This window comes from Leptodactylus fuscus, chromosome 8 (genome assembly GCF_031893055.1).
Source record: "Leptodactylus fuscus isolate aLepFus1 chromosome 8, aLepFus1.hap2, whole genome shotgun sequence".
NCBI classification, from domain to species: domain Eukaryota; kingdom Metazoa; phylum Chordata; class Amphibia; order Anura; family Leptodactylidae; genus Leptodactylus; species Leptodactylus fuscus.
Window position 1 is genome coordinate 30,083,824 of NC_134272.1, and position 17,254 is coordinate 30,101,077.

Genomic DNA, 17,254 nt, shown 5'->3' on the forward strand with positions numbered 1-17,254 from the left:
TAGGCATGAACAAGGGTAGGGAAGCAGAAATTGCTCATCTCTATGATACGGATCTTTTACATATTATTAATAGTCAGATTCTTCCATATCTGCATGACATGTACCGCTCTGACAACCAGTTCCATACTGGTTATCTCATGCACAAAGTTCTTTTCTCATAGTCTGGTTCACACATTACAGTTTGGTGCAGGACAAAGCTGGACAAAGGGGAAAAAAAAATACAGCAAAAACATGGAGATACCCAATAACACAGCCAGAAGACCCCCTTTTTCTAGGCCAGTTAAAAATATACCGCATGATATACTAGAAGCCAGCTCTGCTTTGGCCACCAGTGGGCGCTACACATGCCTGGATGCTCCACTGTTAGTTGATACCCCAAACAACCCAAAATCGGATATCGTACAAAAAAAGGAGTATTATTTCTCTAGGCAGAGAAATTGTAAAGAAGTAATTCTCCATGTGTTTGGGTTCACCAAAAATACACATTTATGCACAATTGATAGGACAACTGATATTTAATAAATAATTCAGAAATTACAAAATTCTTGTAATATTCATTAAATAAAAGCTTGAATTCATGTCCAAGGCTTTGGTTTTTATATAAAAAAAAAAAATCAGATACAACAGAGGAGCCCTCACAGGCAGGCTAAAACACATGCCATTATCCATATGTACCGTGGGACCATCGGACTAATGTTTATGGGGTCTCCCAACTCTCACCAGATGTCGGGGGTGAAAAGCATTGGGCAAGTTAACATTTAATATGGCCAAACCTTTTGTATTCTCAGGAGATCAGGCGTATCATACAGTGTCTTTCTCCCCTTTACCTATTCGGGGTTTCAGTAGAGATGGCTGCCATTCACATATTTGTTCTACAGACAGCTATCTGATATGTATGGGCAATCTAAGCTGTGGTGTAACTATAGGGGGTGTGGAGGTTGCTACTGGGCCTTGGAGCCCGAGGGGGTCCACACGCCTCTGTAGAACATAAGAAGTTATCCTTATTATATGTTACACAGGGGTCAACGTTTGCCTCTAGCTAACAGACATCTGTGGCAGTGACTTATCTGCCCTGACATAGGCCAAACATCAAATACATATTAGATGACGGACTGGTCCCACCAGCAGGTTCACCTACATCTAATGTCTATGGCCAGCGTTACTCTATATCCTCACTGCTCTACTTTTCTCATACATGACAGAAAGCAGCCATGTATAGTAATGTAGGAGGACACAATGTTTTTGTCAAAAAATGAACAAGAAAATTAAATTATATGTAAGATGTAGGTCGACCTTAGAAGATGGCTAGCTGCCATTTATGGAAGTCTGTGCTCTGCCCAGGGAGTAGAGAACACAAGATTTGTAAAACCGCCTGCGTCGTCTGGTGTGCTATAATCACACACACATATATACAGTATATATATATATATATATATATATATATATATATATCTTGTGGTAAAGTGGTGGATGGGGTGTATATCTCACCTGGTTTCCTCTGCTAGGGTTTTTTTTTGTTTACCATAACATGGCCTGGTTTTTCTGGACTGGAGGGCAGGTTGGTAGTGGGAGTCTTCCAGTCCGCACCCCTACTCCACCACGGGTTTTCCCATTGTCCCAGGTGCACACAGGTGAGGCTTCCTCATGGCCATCACTGGGGAAGGAAGCCTGGTGCACAGGAGGGCTGAATGTATTTTGCTGGCCGAGTGAGACAAAACACCACATGGGATGGTATGTACCGTTTGGTCACGGCACTGGATAATACGTTTGACCTGCTTTAGCATAGAAAGGCATGCTGGTGTTCAGTTAGAGCCGGACAGGCTTAGGTTTTTTATATTTTGTTTTGCTTACGATGTTTTATTCTGAAAATACTAAAATAAAACACTCTGGACTTTAAACCTACTGCCTGTCTGACCCGTGTCATTGCCATACCCCAACCGTGTGAGCTGGACCCCCTTACAATATACAGTATATAGGAAATAGCTGTTCAAGGAAACTCCCTTTATAATGTCAATTGTAAAGCTACACATTAATATGGAAGAATCCAATGTTCATTATTGCCATTCTTTATTTTTTAAGCCTCAGCGACTCTCAGCAGGTTCTCCAGTTTTATCAATGAAGAGGAAATAATGATCCCTTATGTAACGCACGTCCTGTTCCTACGTGTTCTAGAAATGTCACTCTGGATGTAAACATTTCCACTGTTGTTTGACATCATTGCGGAGAATAATAGAAACCCTTCATGGTGTAAGCACAACAGAAATGTATGTAACATGTTTGAGATCCCACTGAAGCTTTGGCTCTATGGTATACATTCTTTGCATTTCCATCCCGCTTCCAGATTGTGCTATATGAGGCGTTCATAGACGTCCATCCTGTGCTGGCTGTAGGGGAATCAGACAATTGCAGCCCTCCCTTCATTCCAAAGCAGGGCTGTGGTGTTGGGACCCGTCCAGACAAAGTGGACTCCATGTCTGCATCCGGAATAGAATCCGCTCTCAGTTCTATTTAAAGGGCAGTCCCACGTACCATGCCAAAAATAAATTAAAGGGGCATTGACACGTTTTTAATGCATGCAGTATATAGCAGCAAACTTATCTTGTGTGGCAATATTCCGGTGATTGAATCTATATCAGATAGCCACCATGTATTCACCTCCCTGCAGATAAGTGTATTTGTATCTCTCATCATTACTCAACATGGCACATTCAGGCCACACGCAGCGCTTTATGGGTTTCACGCCTTTTTTTTTTTTTCTGAAAACGTCTTGAAAAATCAGTATTGCTACCAAGTATCAATACATACAATCTGGGTAAGTGCGCCTATAAAATAAGGTTTTTGATAAATGTTGGCATTTTTAACATACATTAAAAAAAAGTACAGTCTGGATATATGCAAGTGAGAGGGATTAGTAGCCAGTATGGCTACCTGTTTGGTGTACTTGCACATATGTGTGTTTTACAAATCCAGATTTCTGGAACGGTTTGCTATTTCAAACCAATGGGGTTATACAGGCCGATACGATGAATGGGGGAGAAGCTATTGTTACCACGATCATTCCGACCCCATTCGGCTACCTTATCGGCTGCAGCGCTCTGATATGCTGGTGATAATTCGCATCCTATATAAGGATGCTATTATACGGCAGCTTGTTACATGTTATCACATGTTGTGTGTTGTCTGCAGTAATGAAGATGACTAACACTGATCAAAAATGCAAAACGCGTGTGATATCCTGAAACACCTGCATTCACACAAGTAGACAGTAGCGAAACTAGAGGGGCAGAGACAGCTGCCACAGGGCCCGGGACATTAGGGGCCCGGCGACAGCCGCTACCGCTGCGTTTTTTTAGTAGGCCGTTACCGGCTGGAGTAACTCCAGCCGGTAACGGGCCCTATTTACTTATAGCCCCACAAACATCATTATTATACTTTGGGGTCTTTTCAGACCCCCGAGTATAATGATCGGAGGTACAGGGGAGGTAAGGTAACACAAAAAAGCGTGTTACTTACCTCGGGTCTACTTCTGTGACTCTCCCTGACGTCACATGACCGGGGCCTGCGTCCCGGGTCATGTAACATCCCGGACATCATTGAAGATGGCCGACACCACCGAGGACTGCAACAGAGCCGGGGATAGATAAGCAACATTGTTTTTTATGTTGGTATCCTGGTAAAATATAATGATTGTTCATGGGTGTCCACAGTGGGGCATAATACTGTGTGCGGGGGCCACTATGGGACATAATACTGTGTGTGGGGGCCACTATGGGACATAATACTGTGTGCGGGGGCCCGTATGGGACATAATACTGTGTGCGGGGGCCCCTATGGGACATAATACTGTGTGCGGGGGCCCCTATGGGACATAATACTGTGTGCGGGGGCCACTATGGGACATAATACTGTGCGCGGGGGCCACTATGTGGCATAATACTGTGCGCGGGGGCCACTATGTGGCATAATACTGTGCGTGGGGGCCACCATTGGGCATAATACTGTGCACGGGGGCAACTATAGGGCATAATAGTGTGTGCAGGGGCCACTATGGGGCATACTAGAATGCGGGGGGGGGGGGGGGTCGGTCGGGGTCTTCGGCGGACGTCAGTTGGGGAGTCCTATTACACCACTGCAAGTAGATGTGTAATAGCCCCCAACATATCCAAACAGACATCTGTTTGCTCATTGCAGCACAATTTGGGGTGCTCTTAGACTATGGGAAAAAAAACAACACTGTGTAAACCCAGCCTTAGGTAAAGGCCCATGTAGCGAAACACAGCTAAAAAATGCAGCAGAAAAAACTAAGTGAAATCACGTTTTTATCTGTAGCGTTTTTATTGAGATTTTGCAGCATTTTCTCTGCACTTTTTCTTCGCCTATTCAATAAATCGTGAAAACACTTAGTACATAGACGGCTGTCAGTCATCCAGTGCGGGCAGGAGAAGCGGGACTCTTACTGTCACTAGTTAATACAATGAATACAGGTTGTATTTTCTTGCATGTACAAGGTAGTCAGATGTAAATCAGTAAGGATATAGACGAGCGCTCTTTATTTGTGAGGCTCCTGACACCAAACCGATTATTGTCTCCTCGGAATGTCTGCAAGAAAAGTTCTTATAAATCCTGAATGGCTGCATTAGCTTATACAAGAGAGAGAGAGGAGTCGGTCACAATATAAATCACAATAATACGCCTATTTTATGGAAACTATTCCTTCCTTGGTATTGTATTCTCTCGGCAACTCAAGGACAATCTCTTTTCTGAAGAATTCTCCATTTGTAGCAGTGTAAAGCTGTATTTTGTATTGTGAGAGATTCCTTTATCCCAAGTCAATGCCATTCAACGTTGCAGCGATTGAAGACCGGTAGATAGGCAGGATATGGTTGTATAGTGTAAGGATGACTAATACAAGGGTCATATTCCTGGAACCAGAAGCTATATCATACCTCCCAACTTTCGAAGAACCGAAAGAGGGACAAAATGTGCGGCGCGCTTAGCGCGCCGCGGCAAATTTAGCCCCACCCACTTTTGTGTTGACTCCGCCCACTCGTTAATTTTTCATGTGCCCGCACACAGTATAATCCTCCTACAGTCACCCGTAAATTATATGTCCCCCCTCTATCTCTCCCCCAGTTTCATATACACCCTTCATCTGCCCCCAGTTTCATGTCCCTCTTCCATCTCTGCCCCCAGATTCATGTCCCACATCTCTGCCCCCAGATTCATGTCCCTCCATCTCTACCCCCAGATTCATGTCCTCTCCATCTCTGCCCCCAGATTCATGTCCCCACATCTCTGCCCCCAGATTCATGTCCCTCCATCTCTGCCCCCAGATTCCTGTCCCTCCATCTCTGCCCCCAGATTCCTGTCCCTCCATCTCTGCCCCCAAATTCATGTCCTCTCCATCTCTGCCCCCAGATTCATGTCCCCCATCTCTGCCCCCAGATTCATGTCCCCACATCTCTGCCCCCAGATTCATGTCCCCACATCTCTGCCCCCAGATTCATGTCCCCACATCTCTGCCGCCAGATTCATGTCCCACATCTCTGCCCCCAGATTCCTGTCCCTCCATCTCTGCCCCCAGATTCCTGTCCCTCCATCTCTGCCCCCAGATTCCTGTCCCTCCATCTCTGCCCCCAGATTCATGTCCCTCCATCTCTGCCCCCAAATTCATGTCCTCTCCATCTCTGCCCCCAGATTCATGTCCCCCATCTCTGCCCCCAGATTCATGTCCCCACATCTCTGCCCCCAGATTCATGTCCCTCCATCTCTGCCCCCAGATTCATGTCCTCTCCATCTCTGCCCCCAGATTCCTGTCCCTCCATCTCTGCCCCCAGATTCATGTCCCTCCATCTCTGCCCCCAGATTCATGTCCTCTCCATCTCTGCCCCCAGATTCATGTCCCCCATCTCTGCCCCCAGATTCATGTCCCCCATCTCTGCCCTCAGATTCATGTCCTCTCCATCTCTGCCCCCAGATTCATGTCCCCCATCTCTGCCCCAATGTCATGCCGTCCTCTCTTTCATCTGCCCCCAGATTCACGTTCCACCTCCACATTAAACTTACCTTCTCCTCCGCTCCCTCGCCGCTCTCTGCCCGCCGATACATGCGGCTGAAGGAAGGAGCTGACACAGGTCAGCTCCTCGCTTCGCCGCTGCCCGCCTCTCTCCCTGACACATGCCGCTGAAGCTGCTCGCGTGCTCGCTTTGCCGCTGCGTCTCTCTCTCGCTGACACATGCGGCTGAAGCGAGGAGCTGACCTGTGTCAGCTCCTCGCTTCGCTGCTGCCGCCGGCTCCTGGCTTGTACATCGCGTCTACAAGCCAGGAGCCGGCGGCAGCAGTGAAGCGAGGAGCTGACACAGGTGTCAGGGAGAGAGGCGGGCAGCGGCGAAGCGAGGAGCTGACCTGTGTCAGCTCCTTGCTTCAGCCGCATGTGTGTTCAACTCAGATCTGCGTCCAGAGATCTGAGTTGAACACACATGCGGCTGAAGCAAGGAGCTGACACAGTTGAAAAAAATATTGAAATCGGGACATACCTCCCTCCAACCGGGACCGCGGGACATGTCACCCAAATCGTGACTGTCCCGCGGAAATCGGGGCGGTTGGAAGGTATGGCTATATGAAGGTCCTGCACTTAACCAGCCATGTTATTAAAGGGGTTGTCCGGTTTCAGACAAGTATTGAGAGACAAATGTTATTCTTTGTATAATGAGAACCTACTAATATAATAACATTTGTCTCTTAGTATTTTTCTGAAACTGGACATCCCCTTTAAATGTGTGCTAGACATCATGTTGTATAAGATCTGTTTATAGTGTAAGTTTGATCACATCATATAGCGATAATAAGTGATCACATATAAGCCCCCACGGTCAGGGCACTGTCATAGTGTAACCTACGGGTTTCCCAGTAATTTTGTCCTAGTTATAGCTCCTATGGCAACATCATTGTTACGGTACGATATTCGTGCTCATACAATGTACGCCAAGCTACATACACTTTGTTAATAGGCTTTAGTAGATTAATGGTAGTCCGTGGCAAACTGTGGCAAACCATAGAGAGCGTACACATGACTGCGATGGCGCCAGAGGTTCCTCTGCTTCTGGTGACATTTCTATAGAGGCAACTTGTAATGGCCACAGTTCATTGCATACAGATTTATACGGTTCCCATTGAGCTCTGTCCTAACTATGTGAATCCATATGCAGTTAGCGCCCCCTATTGATAGCTGCATGTATCCAGAACTATTTCATCTATACAGTCCTCCTCCATACAAATGTATAATAACATTAATCGGCTGGGTTTACTTAGAGGCCTCCATGATTTCTTTGTGTGCGCCTGATGTTTTCTATTAGACTTGATGTATATACCCAAGTAGTAGTGACATCCCCTATGGATGTTGTGATGGCTTTGTCCCAGTGTATCCAGAAATAGCAAATAATATAGCATTATATTTAGTGGCGATTTCTTTTTCTATGGGGCATTCACTGATATCGTACCAGTAAATATTCAGATGCCAATGTCATAGTGTAATTATTCCATGCCAGATCTTCGGATAATTCCTCGCACATATCCTCATGACCAGATTTCCTTCCTAGCTGCTTCCTTCATGTTATTATTTGGGATTCCTGCAATGGGGAAAAGCCAAGCAGTCTGGAGCCAGGAACATTCTGCCATTAAACATTGTGCTGTTACAATGTGAACGTCATCCGACAAAAATAGTCCCATCACCCCAGTGGACGTTCTGGAAGACCCAGCGTTTCAGGAACAGTTTAGGTTATTAAGAAATAATGGCAATAGAATATTTATGTGTATCCTGGTGTGGTTTTATTTAATAGTGTTTTTAGTGGCCATGGCCTCTTGTTCATAGGGATATAACTTTCTATGCCTATTAGATGCACTAAGGACAACACTTGGATCATATGCCAGCTGCATACAAACTATAAAGCTTTTCGGTAGAGCCATTAAATAATGTATTTATTTTGCTTACAGGAGACAGTATAGGACATGTCGTCATCCCTTGACAACCTGCCATGACTGTATAAAACAATTCATTGGTGGGTTTGCTGGGTATCAGGGCCCCGCCAAGGTGATATTGAGGAACCTTTAACCTTTTTAGGTCTTTAATATCAGAATCCAACACCAGAAATCCCCTTTAACTGTCCCTTTAACAGTGCAGCACAAAGGTGCAAATAACAGAAGTTCAGCCAAGTCCTATGGCTGTCAACTGTTTCCAACAACAACCATCAGAACTGATGTGATGTGATCTGTCTGCATCTCCGCACCCATCAATATATTAGATTTTCAGTCTGTTGCTCTGATCCTGTGTGGGAAAATATTATATCTTTCCATGATTGTGTAATAAATGCTTGGCCAGATAAATCCACAAATTATTCATGCATTTATTATTATATTTTATCACCATTGATTTGTTACAGTATATAATAACAGGTATTTTTGTCTTTTTTTAAGCTCGCTCAGGTTGGGAGCATCGTGAGATGACTGTAATAATCGCTCTCGCATCTGTATCAGTCCTGGCTGTATTGATAGCCGTCTTCTTCTTTATATACAGGATATTTGGAGGTACGTAATAGTTCACTGTGTTCTCGCATGCTCTTCTATAATAGTATCTAAATTCATTGCATCTATTTTCTATCTCCCTTCCCTTACCATTTATTAGATGATGTAGAGACTGTGTGTGTGTGTGTGTGTATATATATATATATATATATATATATTAGGCCAGGTTGTCATGGCAACGTGGAAACGCAGGAATAAAATCATCTGTGGATAGAAGTGAAAATTTGGGATAGTTATATAAAGATATAGTTAAGTTTACTACAAAATAAGGAAATGTTTATAGATCTATTTAAGAAGATTTTCCATGTTATCAACAAGAAAAGGGGTAATTTACAGATCGGTGGACTAGCTAAAGAGTTAAATGGGAACCAAAGTCATCTACATGTACAACATTGGTTTACATTACAGAAGTTCTTCCACAGAACTTTCCTGTGTGAATCCTCAAGGCTACCTGTTCGCGCTTATCAAATATTGTGTATTGTTGTGTCTAAACCAGTGTTGTATGGTAACAATCCCACATTGTACGTAACAAGCTTGACACAAAACATTAGCCCCTGACAACTGAAAGCTGGTTCCCCTGCCTAAACCATGTCACTATATATATATATATATATATATATATATATATATATATATATATATATATATATATATATATATATATATTAATATACCCCTCTTCCCCCTGTTCGCAACAGACCTGGCTCTACCGGCTGTCCACCATTAAAGACGCCAGTCTCTTTGCTAGTTTTCATAGCATTCTTGCTGTATTACTTTGACATTGAAGAAGTTTTGCAGGCACCTACCTTTTTTAAGAATTCACGTTATAGAAAGTGATAAGAGAAGTAAGACCTTACCAATTCCCTATTGCTGCCATTCTTATTCTGGCCTCCAGTGATGACGTCCTAAAATAGACATACGGACCCTTCAGCCAGTCATTGACCACATGTCAGTGTCATGTCCTTGTCGGGGCATTATCACAGGATATAAAAAGCAGCAGGATATCCAGGGTGTGTTGGAACAGGAACGGCAAGGGATCGGTATTATGTACCGCTTTATTTCCTAGTATTCTAAGTATTTAAGGGACGAGGCCATCAATATCAGATTAGTAGCGGTCCACTCCCTCTCAATGTTTTCCAGGGACAATCCGCTATATTCGGTAATGGCTGTGCAGGTTACTGTAGTTCACTTTAAAAGAGACTCCAGTGCATTTGGTAGCGGTGGGTTTTTACTGCAGCTCCATCTCTTTCATCTTACTGATGGTTGGGGTGTCAGCACCATACAACTAATATCGATGGCCTACCCTGAGAGCAGACCATAAATATCAGAGTTCTGGATTTTGTCTGAAACATTGCACCTTGTCAATAACTATTCACTCTAAGCCCCCTACCCCTGTCACATAATGTTGCTTGCTTATCTATCATCTTAACCTTAGCTGACCAAACACTAGAGATCCCAGACTGTTTTTTACACGTTGCTGTTGATATTTGGCCTATGAATGTTCTCATTGTAATTGACTACATTGAAAAATTGCCAATTAATCTGGATCTTGTTCTTTAACCTGGGTCGGGCTTTTATTGCTCATTGCACATTATTGGTACACCTACACTAACATGTTATATTACATTTTCACACATATCTGTCATAATCTGACAAGGTGAAAGAAGGTTAACTGAAGGCTAAAAGATAGATGATAAACACAGACGTTACCAAAATTCTCACAATAGATGTGTATCTGTCATTTGCCAAAATGACTGATCCCCTGTCTACTGAGTTGTCTAATGTATTTCATTTCTTTAGAAGACCGTAAACAAGGTCTTCACAGTATGAATATGATGGAAGCTGCAACCTCAGAGCCATCCCTGGACCTAGACAATCTGAAGCTACTGGAGGTAAGAAATCTGACCCTGCTACTCTACTAAAACTACTATTATTGTATCAGTCTGGTCCTAGTAGAAGAGGTGACATAACTCACAGATCTGAGGCAACACGGTGGCTCAGTGGTTAGCACTGCAGCCTTGCAGCAGTGGAGTCCTGGGTTTGAATCCTGCCAAGGTGTAACATCTCTGCCTGTTCGGGCCTCTGCGCCACCCTCTGCTCGCATGCTGCGGCGCCGGAGGCGTGTGCAGTTTGACAATTTGCTTATGGTTTTTAGTTGCACTGTGTGAACACGGCTCTAGTCCTTAATTGGATTTGCACCACACCCGTCTTCTGCCAAGGTTGCCTCTGTTCATTAAGTGGTTAATCTGTCTTGCCTGTGATTGACAGCTTTTCTTCCTGTCAGGTTCTGGGCGGGTTCTTCCTTCCCTATTTAGTCTTGACTCACAGTCACACTGGTGCCGGTTATTGCCCTTGCTTTCTGGTATCGCTTGCTGTTATTTACTTGTATGCTTATCCTTGACCTCTGGCTTTCCTACTGACTATTCTCTTGACTCCGATTTGGCACTGCATCTCTCTCCTGTTACCGAACCCTGGCTACCTGACCTCCCTTTGTTGTTGTACGTCTTGTCTGCGTTTTGTGTTTCACGTATTCAGGGAGGGATTGTCCTCGTGGTTGTCGCCTATTACCTAGGATAGGGTCTGGCAATAGGAAGGGAAAGCGGGGGGCTTCAGTTTAGGGCTCACTGTCCCTTGTGCCCCTCCCTCCAGGGTTCACCAGCAGCTTCTGGGGAATTATCATCTGGCTATTCTCTAACACAAGGACAAACATCTGCAAGGAGTTTGTATGTTCTCCCTGTGTTTGCGTGGATTTCCTCCCGTTCTACAAAAACAAGCTGATAGGAAAATTAAAAATAAATAAATAAGGAATGTACATTGTGATCCCTATATGGGGGCTCACAATCTACATTAAAACAAAGACCGACATATCTTATATATTCATTGGTTTATGGAAATTTTGAGTTAAAAGTAGCAGATGAATTATATTGTCTTCTAGAGATCACACTAGTTCTTCTAGAAAATCATTGCACCTTTATTTAGCATTTTTAAGGTGGTCTCATTGATGTTTAGAAAACAACATGGCTGCTTTCTCCCAAAAATACCTGTCCACAGGTTGTGAATAGTATTGGTACTTAGTCCCATATACTTGAGTGGGGCTGAGCTGTGACACCAGAAACAACACATGAACAGACAGGTTATCCAATCTGGGACCAGTCCTTTAAAGTGTAACTAAACTTATGTGTCTTTAATAAATCTGGTAATGTAGTTTATTAAAAGGGTTTTGGCTCCTTTATGTGAAATCCGGCAATTCTTTATTTTTTCCCTTGTTCCTGTATTGGAGCTGCACATTGCTTTCACTAGATGTAAGGGTATATTGTGCACAGTTACTTGTATAATGCAGGGAAGCTGAGACTGAGAGGGAACATCAAACAGACATATCTTGGACTTTATAAAACATAGAAGACTGCTTTTGTTCATCTTGCATATGACACCAAGATTGCAGTTCTACCTGTAAAAATTCCAGAGATCTCACTGGTTGCAAGTCAGGATTGCCATATTTTATGCAGCTGTAGCAGATCCCAATCCTGACAATGTTATCTCTGGAAAAAATACATTGAATCTCAAATCTCATATAACACCAAAAGCACTGTTCTAGGTTTTATAATGCCAGAGATATACTAGTGACAGCAGTATATAGATCTCAACTCTCAATAGAGAAACAAGGGAAAGAACAAATACAATACACAACATATACCATACAGACCAGCCATAAAAGGGATTACAGCCCCAATATATGTTGTGTATCTATTGTATTTACCCACACTCTGTATAGGATTGTGGGGTATGTAGATTATTTGTGGGCTACGTACATATTTTTCTGAATTTGCCTTTTGCTTGGGGTCCTATTTATGTCTATGAGTGAATATGTTTACATAAGATTTGAAACATTTTTTTATTGCTTGTATATGGTAATAAAGGTTGGTAACTTTGTGGTTTTGCTTTTCCCCATTTGGTGGGTTGTACTTTTTGATCCTTGTCTGACCAGGCAGCATGGTTTAGTGAATTTAGTGCAAATTAAGCCAACAAATATGTGATATAAATTTAGATCAGACAAGTCTAAAGATGCACCGGATATATTAACCAGCATCAGCCACCATGATAAGTCTGGCATATCTAAATGGCCAACCAGCTATATGACAGTATTAGCAGATTTGGCCTAATATCTTATCACTAGGTTTGTCCTTTACGTTCTAGTAATTCGTTTCTCTGGAGACTCTGCTTAGTGTGAATTACCCACCAATTAGATCATCAGACAATTAACCCCAAAAGCCATAACAATTTTTTTCTCTTGACTGTCCTTCTAGCTCATTGGCCGTGGCCGATACGGCTCGGTGTTCAAGGGATCATTAGATGAGCGTCCTGTGGCAGTAAAAGTCTTCTCTTTCAACAACCGTCAGAACTTCATCAATGAAAGGAGTATTTACCGCACTCCATTGCTGGAACATGATAACATAGCCCATTTCATTGTGGCTGATGAGAGAGTGACCTCAGATGGGCGCCTGGAATACCTACTAGTAATGGAGTACTATGCAAATGTAAGCCTTGTTTTGTCTGACCATTACTTCAGTGCTTTGTGTCATGAATGTTTAACACATCCATCTTATAGATGATGGATCAGGATGATGTTTATGTGAAAATACTTAAAGGAATATTAAAACCAGCCATACAAAGAAAAAGCCCAGTCCCCTACAATATGGCCTTCCTCAACCCAAGACACCAAAGTAAAACATAGGGAGTAAATGGATAAAACACAGGGAAAAAGGATGTAAAAAAAACCCTGTTACTGCAAAACTGTTCCTTTCAGGAGGCTACTAGGGTTGAGCCGATCTTGAGATTTCAAGATCAATTTTAAAATCCGATTTCTGATCATTTTCCAGTCGATCTCGATCGTGAAATTTGCTCAATCGCCGATCGGAATCCGATCTTTTCCGATCCCGATCCTCAACCCTAGTCAATGCTTTTCTTTGGGAAAAGTCACTTTTAGGGTTGAGCCGATCTTGAGATAACCTCCGATCTCGATCCCGCTGGAAAAGATCGGGTCGGAATTCCAATCGCGATCGTGAATTTTACTCGACGATCGGAATCCGATCTTGTCCGATCCCGATCGCTCAACCCTAGAGGCTATAGAAGTAGACAAGTGTTGTGTACATCTAGGGTGAAAGGCTTACATGTTATGTTTGTACTTGGCCTTACTTATTATATTTCCAACTATTTTTTGCCATACATTTTAGGCATAGTAGGAGTCATCCCTTGCACCGTCACTCCCCGCTCACCATGGGTGATATTTGGGTTCATCTCAGAGTATCTTGGCACAGGATTTGGTGACAATCGAAAAAATGGTTGCTGCGGGAATGGGTTATGACTTTTCAGGCCTGGTTATTGAAAGGTTAGACAAAAGGGTACAAGGGTATATCTCTTGTACTACTGTATTCCACACAACATAAACAATTCAGGAGAGGACAGGAGATACTTAGAATTTTACTGATAAAATGGCTTCCCTTCCTGTCCCAGAATACTGTATTGTACAGAATACTTCCCTATCCTTATGTATGTAAGGCCTCCAGTAATGTAACCCCTGACTACCCAGCCCTACGCTCAGCATTCTACCAAGCCCTGTGCTCAGAGGATGGGCTCAAAGTGGAGAAAGTGTTTGGTTACATGCTGTGTATCCATTTATATGGGTAGCATGATAGCGGATAGTGGTGGTTTGTAACATTGGGTTCTGAAATTTGGATCTGACCAGGGCAACATCTGCAGGGTGTTTGTATATTTTTTCCTTATTTTCCATTTATTTCACTGGCATGCAGCCGCCTTTCTCGGCTGAAACAGATGCTTGGAGTCCTCCAGTTCATGGCATCAACACATGATAGCCAGGTTTGGGTTGGTGAATGCAGCCATTACATAGAACATTCCCCGAACTGAACATAGCTGTCTGTGGATGGACTAAGGCCATGTCCATGTCGACAATAGATAATACTCATATATATATATTAACAAAGGAACCTTGTACATTGTTCAGATGTTGGCCGCTTATTGTAGGCCAACTAATAGTAATCCCCCTGCGTATTATTACAGGTTTTCATGTGTGACGGCCAAGGTAAATCTTACTACCTTCCTGTTTTCAGTTATAGTACTGGGTGCATAGACTTTAGAAAGGCATTGAATAGATAAGGACGAGGAAACACTTAGAATTAGTACATTGGCACACGCTCTGTTTATATTCTGGTGCCAGTCTGCTGCAGAGTTTGGCTTCTTTTACAAAAACTCACAGAACTTGGCTCCTCCATTTTGTTTGGGAACATTTCAAGAAACAATAAAAAAAATTCACTTTTGGATAATTACATTTTTACTTTAAGGCCCCACATAGCGAGGCACAGCAAAAAACGCTGTTGAAAACAACACTGATTTTCTGCCCTTATTATACCTATATGGAAATTGGAAGCATTTCAGTAACACAATGCAACTGTATACCTATACCGCTGCAGATGTCTGCCATTCGCAGTCATGAAAAAAAAATAATATATACTATATCACTATAATATATCGCTATATTTTTCATATTTCTGTATATCAGTACATGATCCCTGGGCATAATAATTTGCACAGACATCTTATTACTGCCTCCCAAGTTTCCCTCTTTGGATGGATCTTCCCTACTCTTGAAACAACATCCTTCAGGTTGATCTAAATCGGGGGTAGGGAACCTTCGGCTCTCCAGCTGCTGTGAAACTACAACTCCTAACATGCTCCATTCACTTCCATGGGAGTTCCAAGAACAGCAGAGCAAGTATGCATGCTGGGAGTTGTAGTTTTGCAACAGCTGGAGAGCCGTACGTTCCCTACCCCTGATCTAAATCAACATGTTGCAGGACTGCAGGGGAAAAAACACCCTGCGTTTTACTGTACCAGCAAAGCAAATGAGATTTCATTTGATCCACACATGGTGGGAAAGAAGTACTGCAGCAATGCTGTTTTTTTTTTAATTCTCCATAGACTTATGGGGAGAAGTAAAAATTAAAAATGCAAATGGGGGAAATTTGCAGAGGATAAGATTTATTTATATTGAAGCTACCCAGCAGAAACTCTGCAGCATTTCAGTTCTGTGTGTCCTTACCTTTAAGATGTAAGGCAGGGGGCTGGAGGTTGCTGTAGCTTATACTTACCTCTATTGATCCCCTGCTGCTGCTGTTCTGAGGCCAGATCCCTACTGCACTCCACATATTGCACCCATCCTGCAGGTAATGGCTGGGAATACATTCTCAGTTGTGCCATAATATCATCTTTCAGGGATATCCGTATTCCTATTTCACACATTTATGGAATATGCACAAGATATGTTATAAAGCTAAAGCCCCATGTTGCAAAAATGCAGCATTTTTGCCACTGCTGAAAGAAATACTTCATTTTACAGGACCTGCAAAGGGAAGGAGATTCTGGGTAATCCCATCTACAATTGCAAAAACAAAATCCTCTGCAGAAAAACTCAGCAAAAACATTGTGGAAAAAAAATGTGATGCGTTTCCGCTACCTTTTTTCTTACAGAGTTTTTTTTAGTTGCGTTTCACTACATGGGGTCTTAGCCTAAATGTGTAATAGATACGGGTTCCACCGCTGAAATCTGCATTTATTTCAAGTACAGGAACTCTAGACCCCCATTTCATGGCTGCAAAGGCTGAAGAGTTGTCCGCACAGGCACAGATCTCTCCATTCATGTCTGAGTTCCAAAAATAGCGGAGCAGGCAGCCGCAACCACTCTCAGGACTCCCATACACGTGAATCAACTGTTCCAAATTCCAGCTCCCTAGGACTATAAGAGGATGGATAAAATGATATTCCTTTATTGATCTCATAGAATAAAAGCCACACAGCTCAGATGCTGACATATTAGAAACCAAAGTTCTTCCTGAAAGCATGGCACTATCTGGAAAGACTCCTACGTCCTACCTACTTCCTAAGGACTCAGTCACACATTCGCACGGCAGCATCATTTCTCGTAAACGTCATACGTGTCCATTCATTTTAATTTTTATTAAGATACGGTCTGTATAAATAATCAAAGCTTGTCCTTGTTTTTTCACAGATGCATTCTATCAATGAAAGTCTATGGATCTGTGAAAAAAAGGTTGACATCTGTGTATCATCCGTTTTTTAGAGATATGCAAAATATAGAAAATTTTAAAAAACTGATTTGCTTTTCACAGATGTGAAAAGCAGAATAACTATGGACAGAATACCATCTGCAAATGAGCGGGCACGGATCTCACATGTTTGCGGCCCGGGCTCACTGAGAGCAGTGAATGGGACAGTATATGGATGCCCATCAGTCCATCTGTATCAACATGAAGTAACATACAGTATATAACACTATCATCCTAATCCTGTAATTTATCACATGTAAACCGCAGATCAGCCAGTTCTCCACATAATAAGTTATTTACAAATTCATCTAGACAGCATGGAGCCCCTTGTATCCCTGCCATAACTATGACGTTATTATTGATAATGGTATACAGGCTCACATCTATATACAGTACCTGTGGTGACTCCAGTCTGTACCAAGAAGATCCAATAAAAGCCTCCCCCCCCCATCTCTGCCCCTACTAGCGGGCGCAACCATTACTATTCCAATGACAGTGAAATGTGCCGTCTCCATTATCATGCTGCATAACATGTT

General features: G+C 42.8%; 1 protein-coding gene across 2 annotated transcripts in view; it reads left to right on the forward strand.

Moving 5' to 3' along the window:
- BMPR2 (bone morphogenetic protein receptor type 2) overlaps positions 1-17,254 on the forward strand; it is a 121,096-nt gene that overhangs the window by 81,213 nt on the left and 22,629 nt on the right. The window contains exons 4-6 of one of the 2 annotated variants that reach the window (XM_075284279.1): positions 8,473-8,583; positions 10,381-10,472; positions 12,885-13,115. In XM_075284279.1, coding sequence (XP_075140380.1) covers positions 8,473-8,583; positions 10,381-10,472; positions 12,885-13,115 — 434 coding nt within the window. The remainder of the gene's footprint in view (positions 1-8,472; positions 8,584-10,380; positions 10,473-12,884; positions 13,116-17,254) is intronic. The other variant, XM_075284280.1, reaches the window with a different exon arrangement.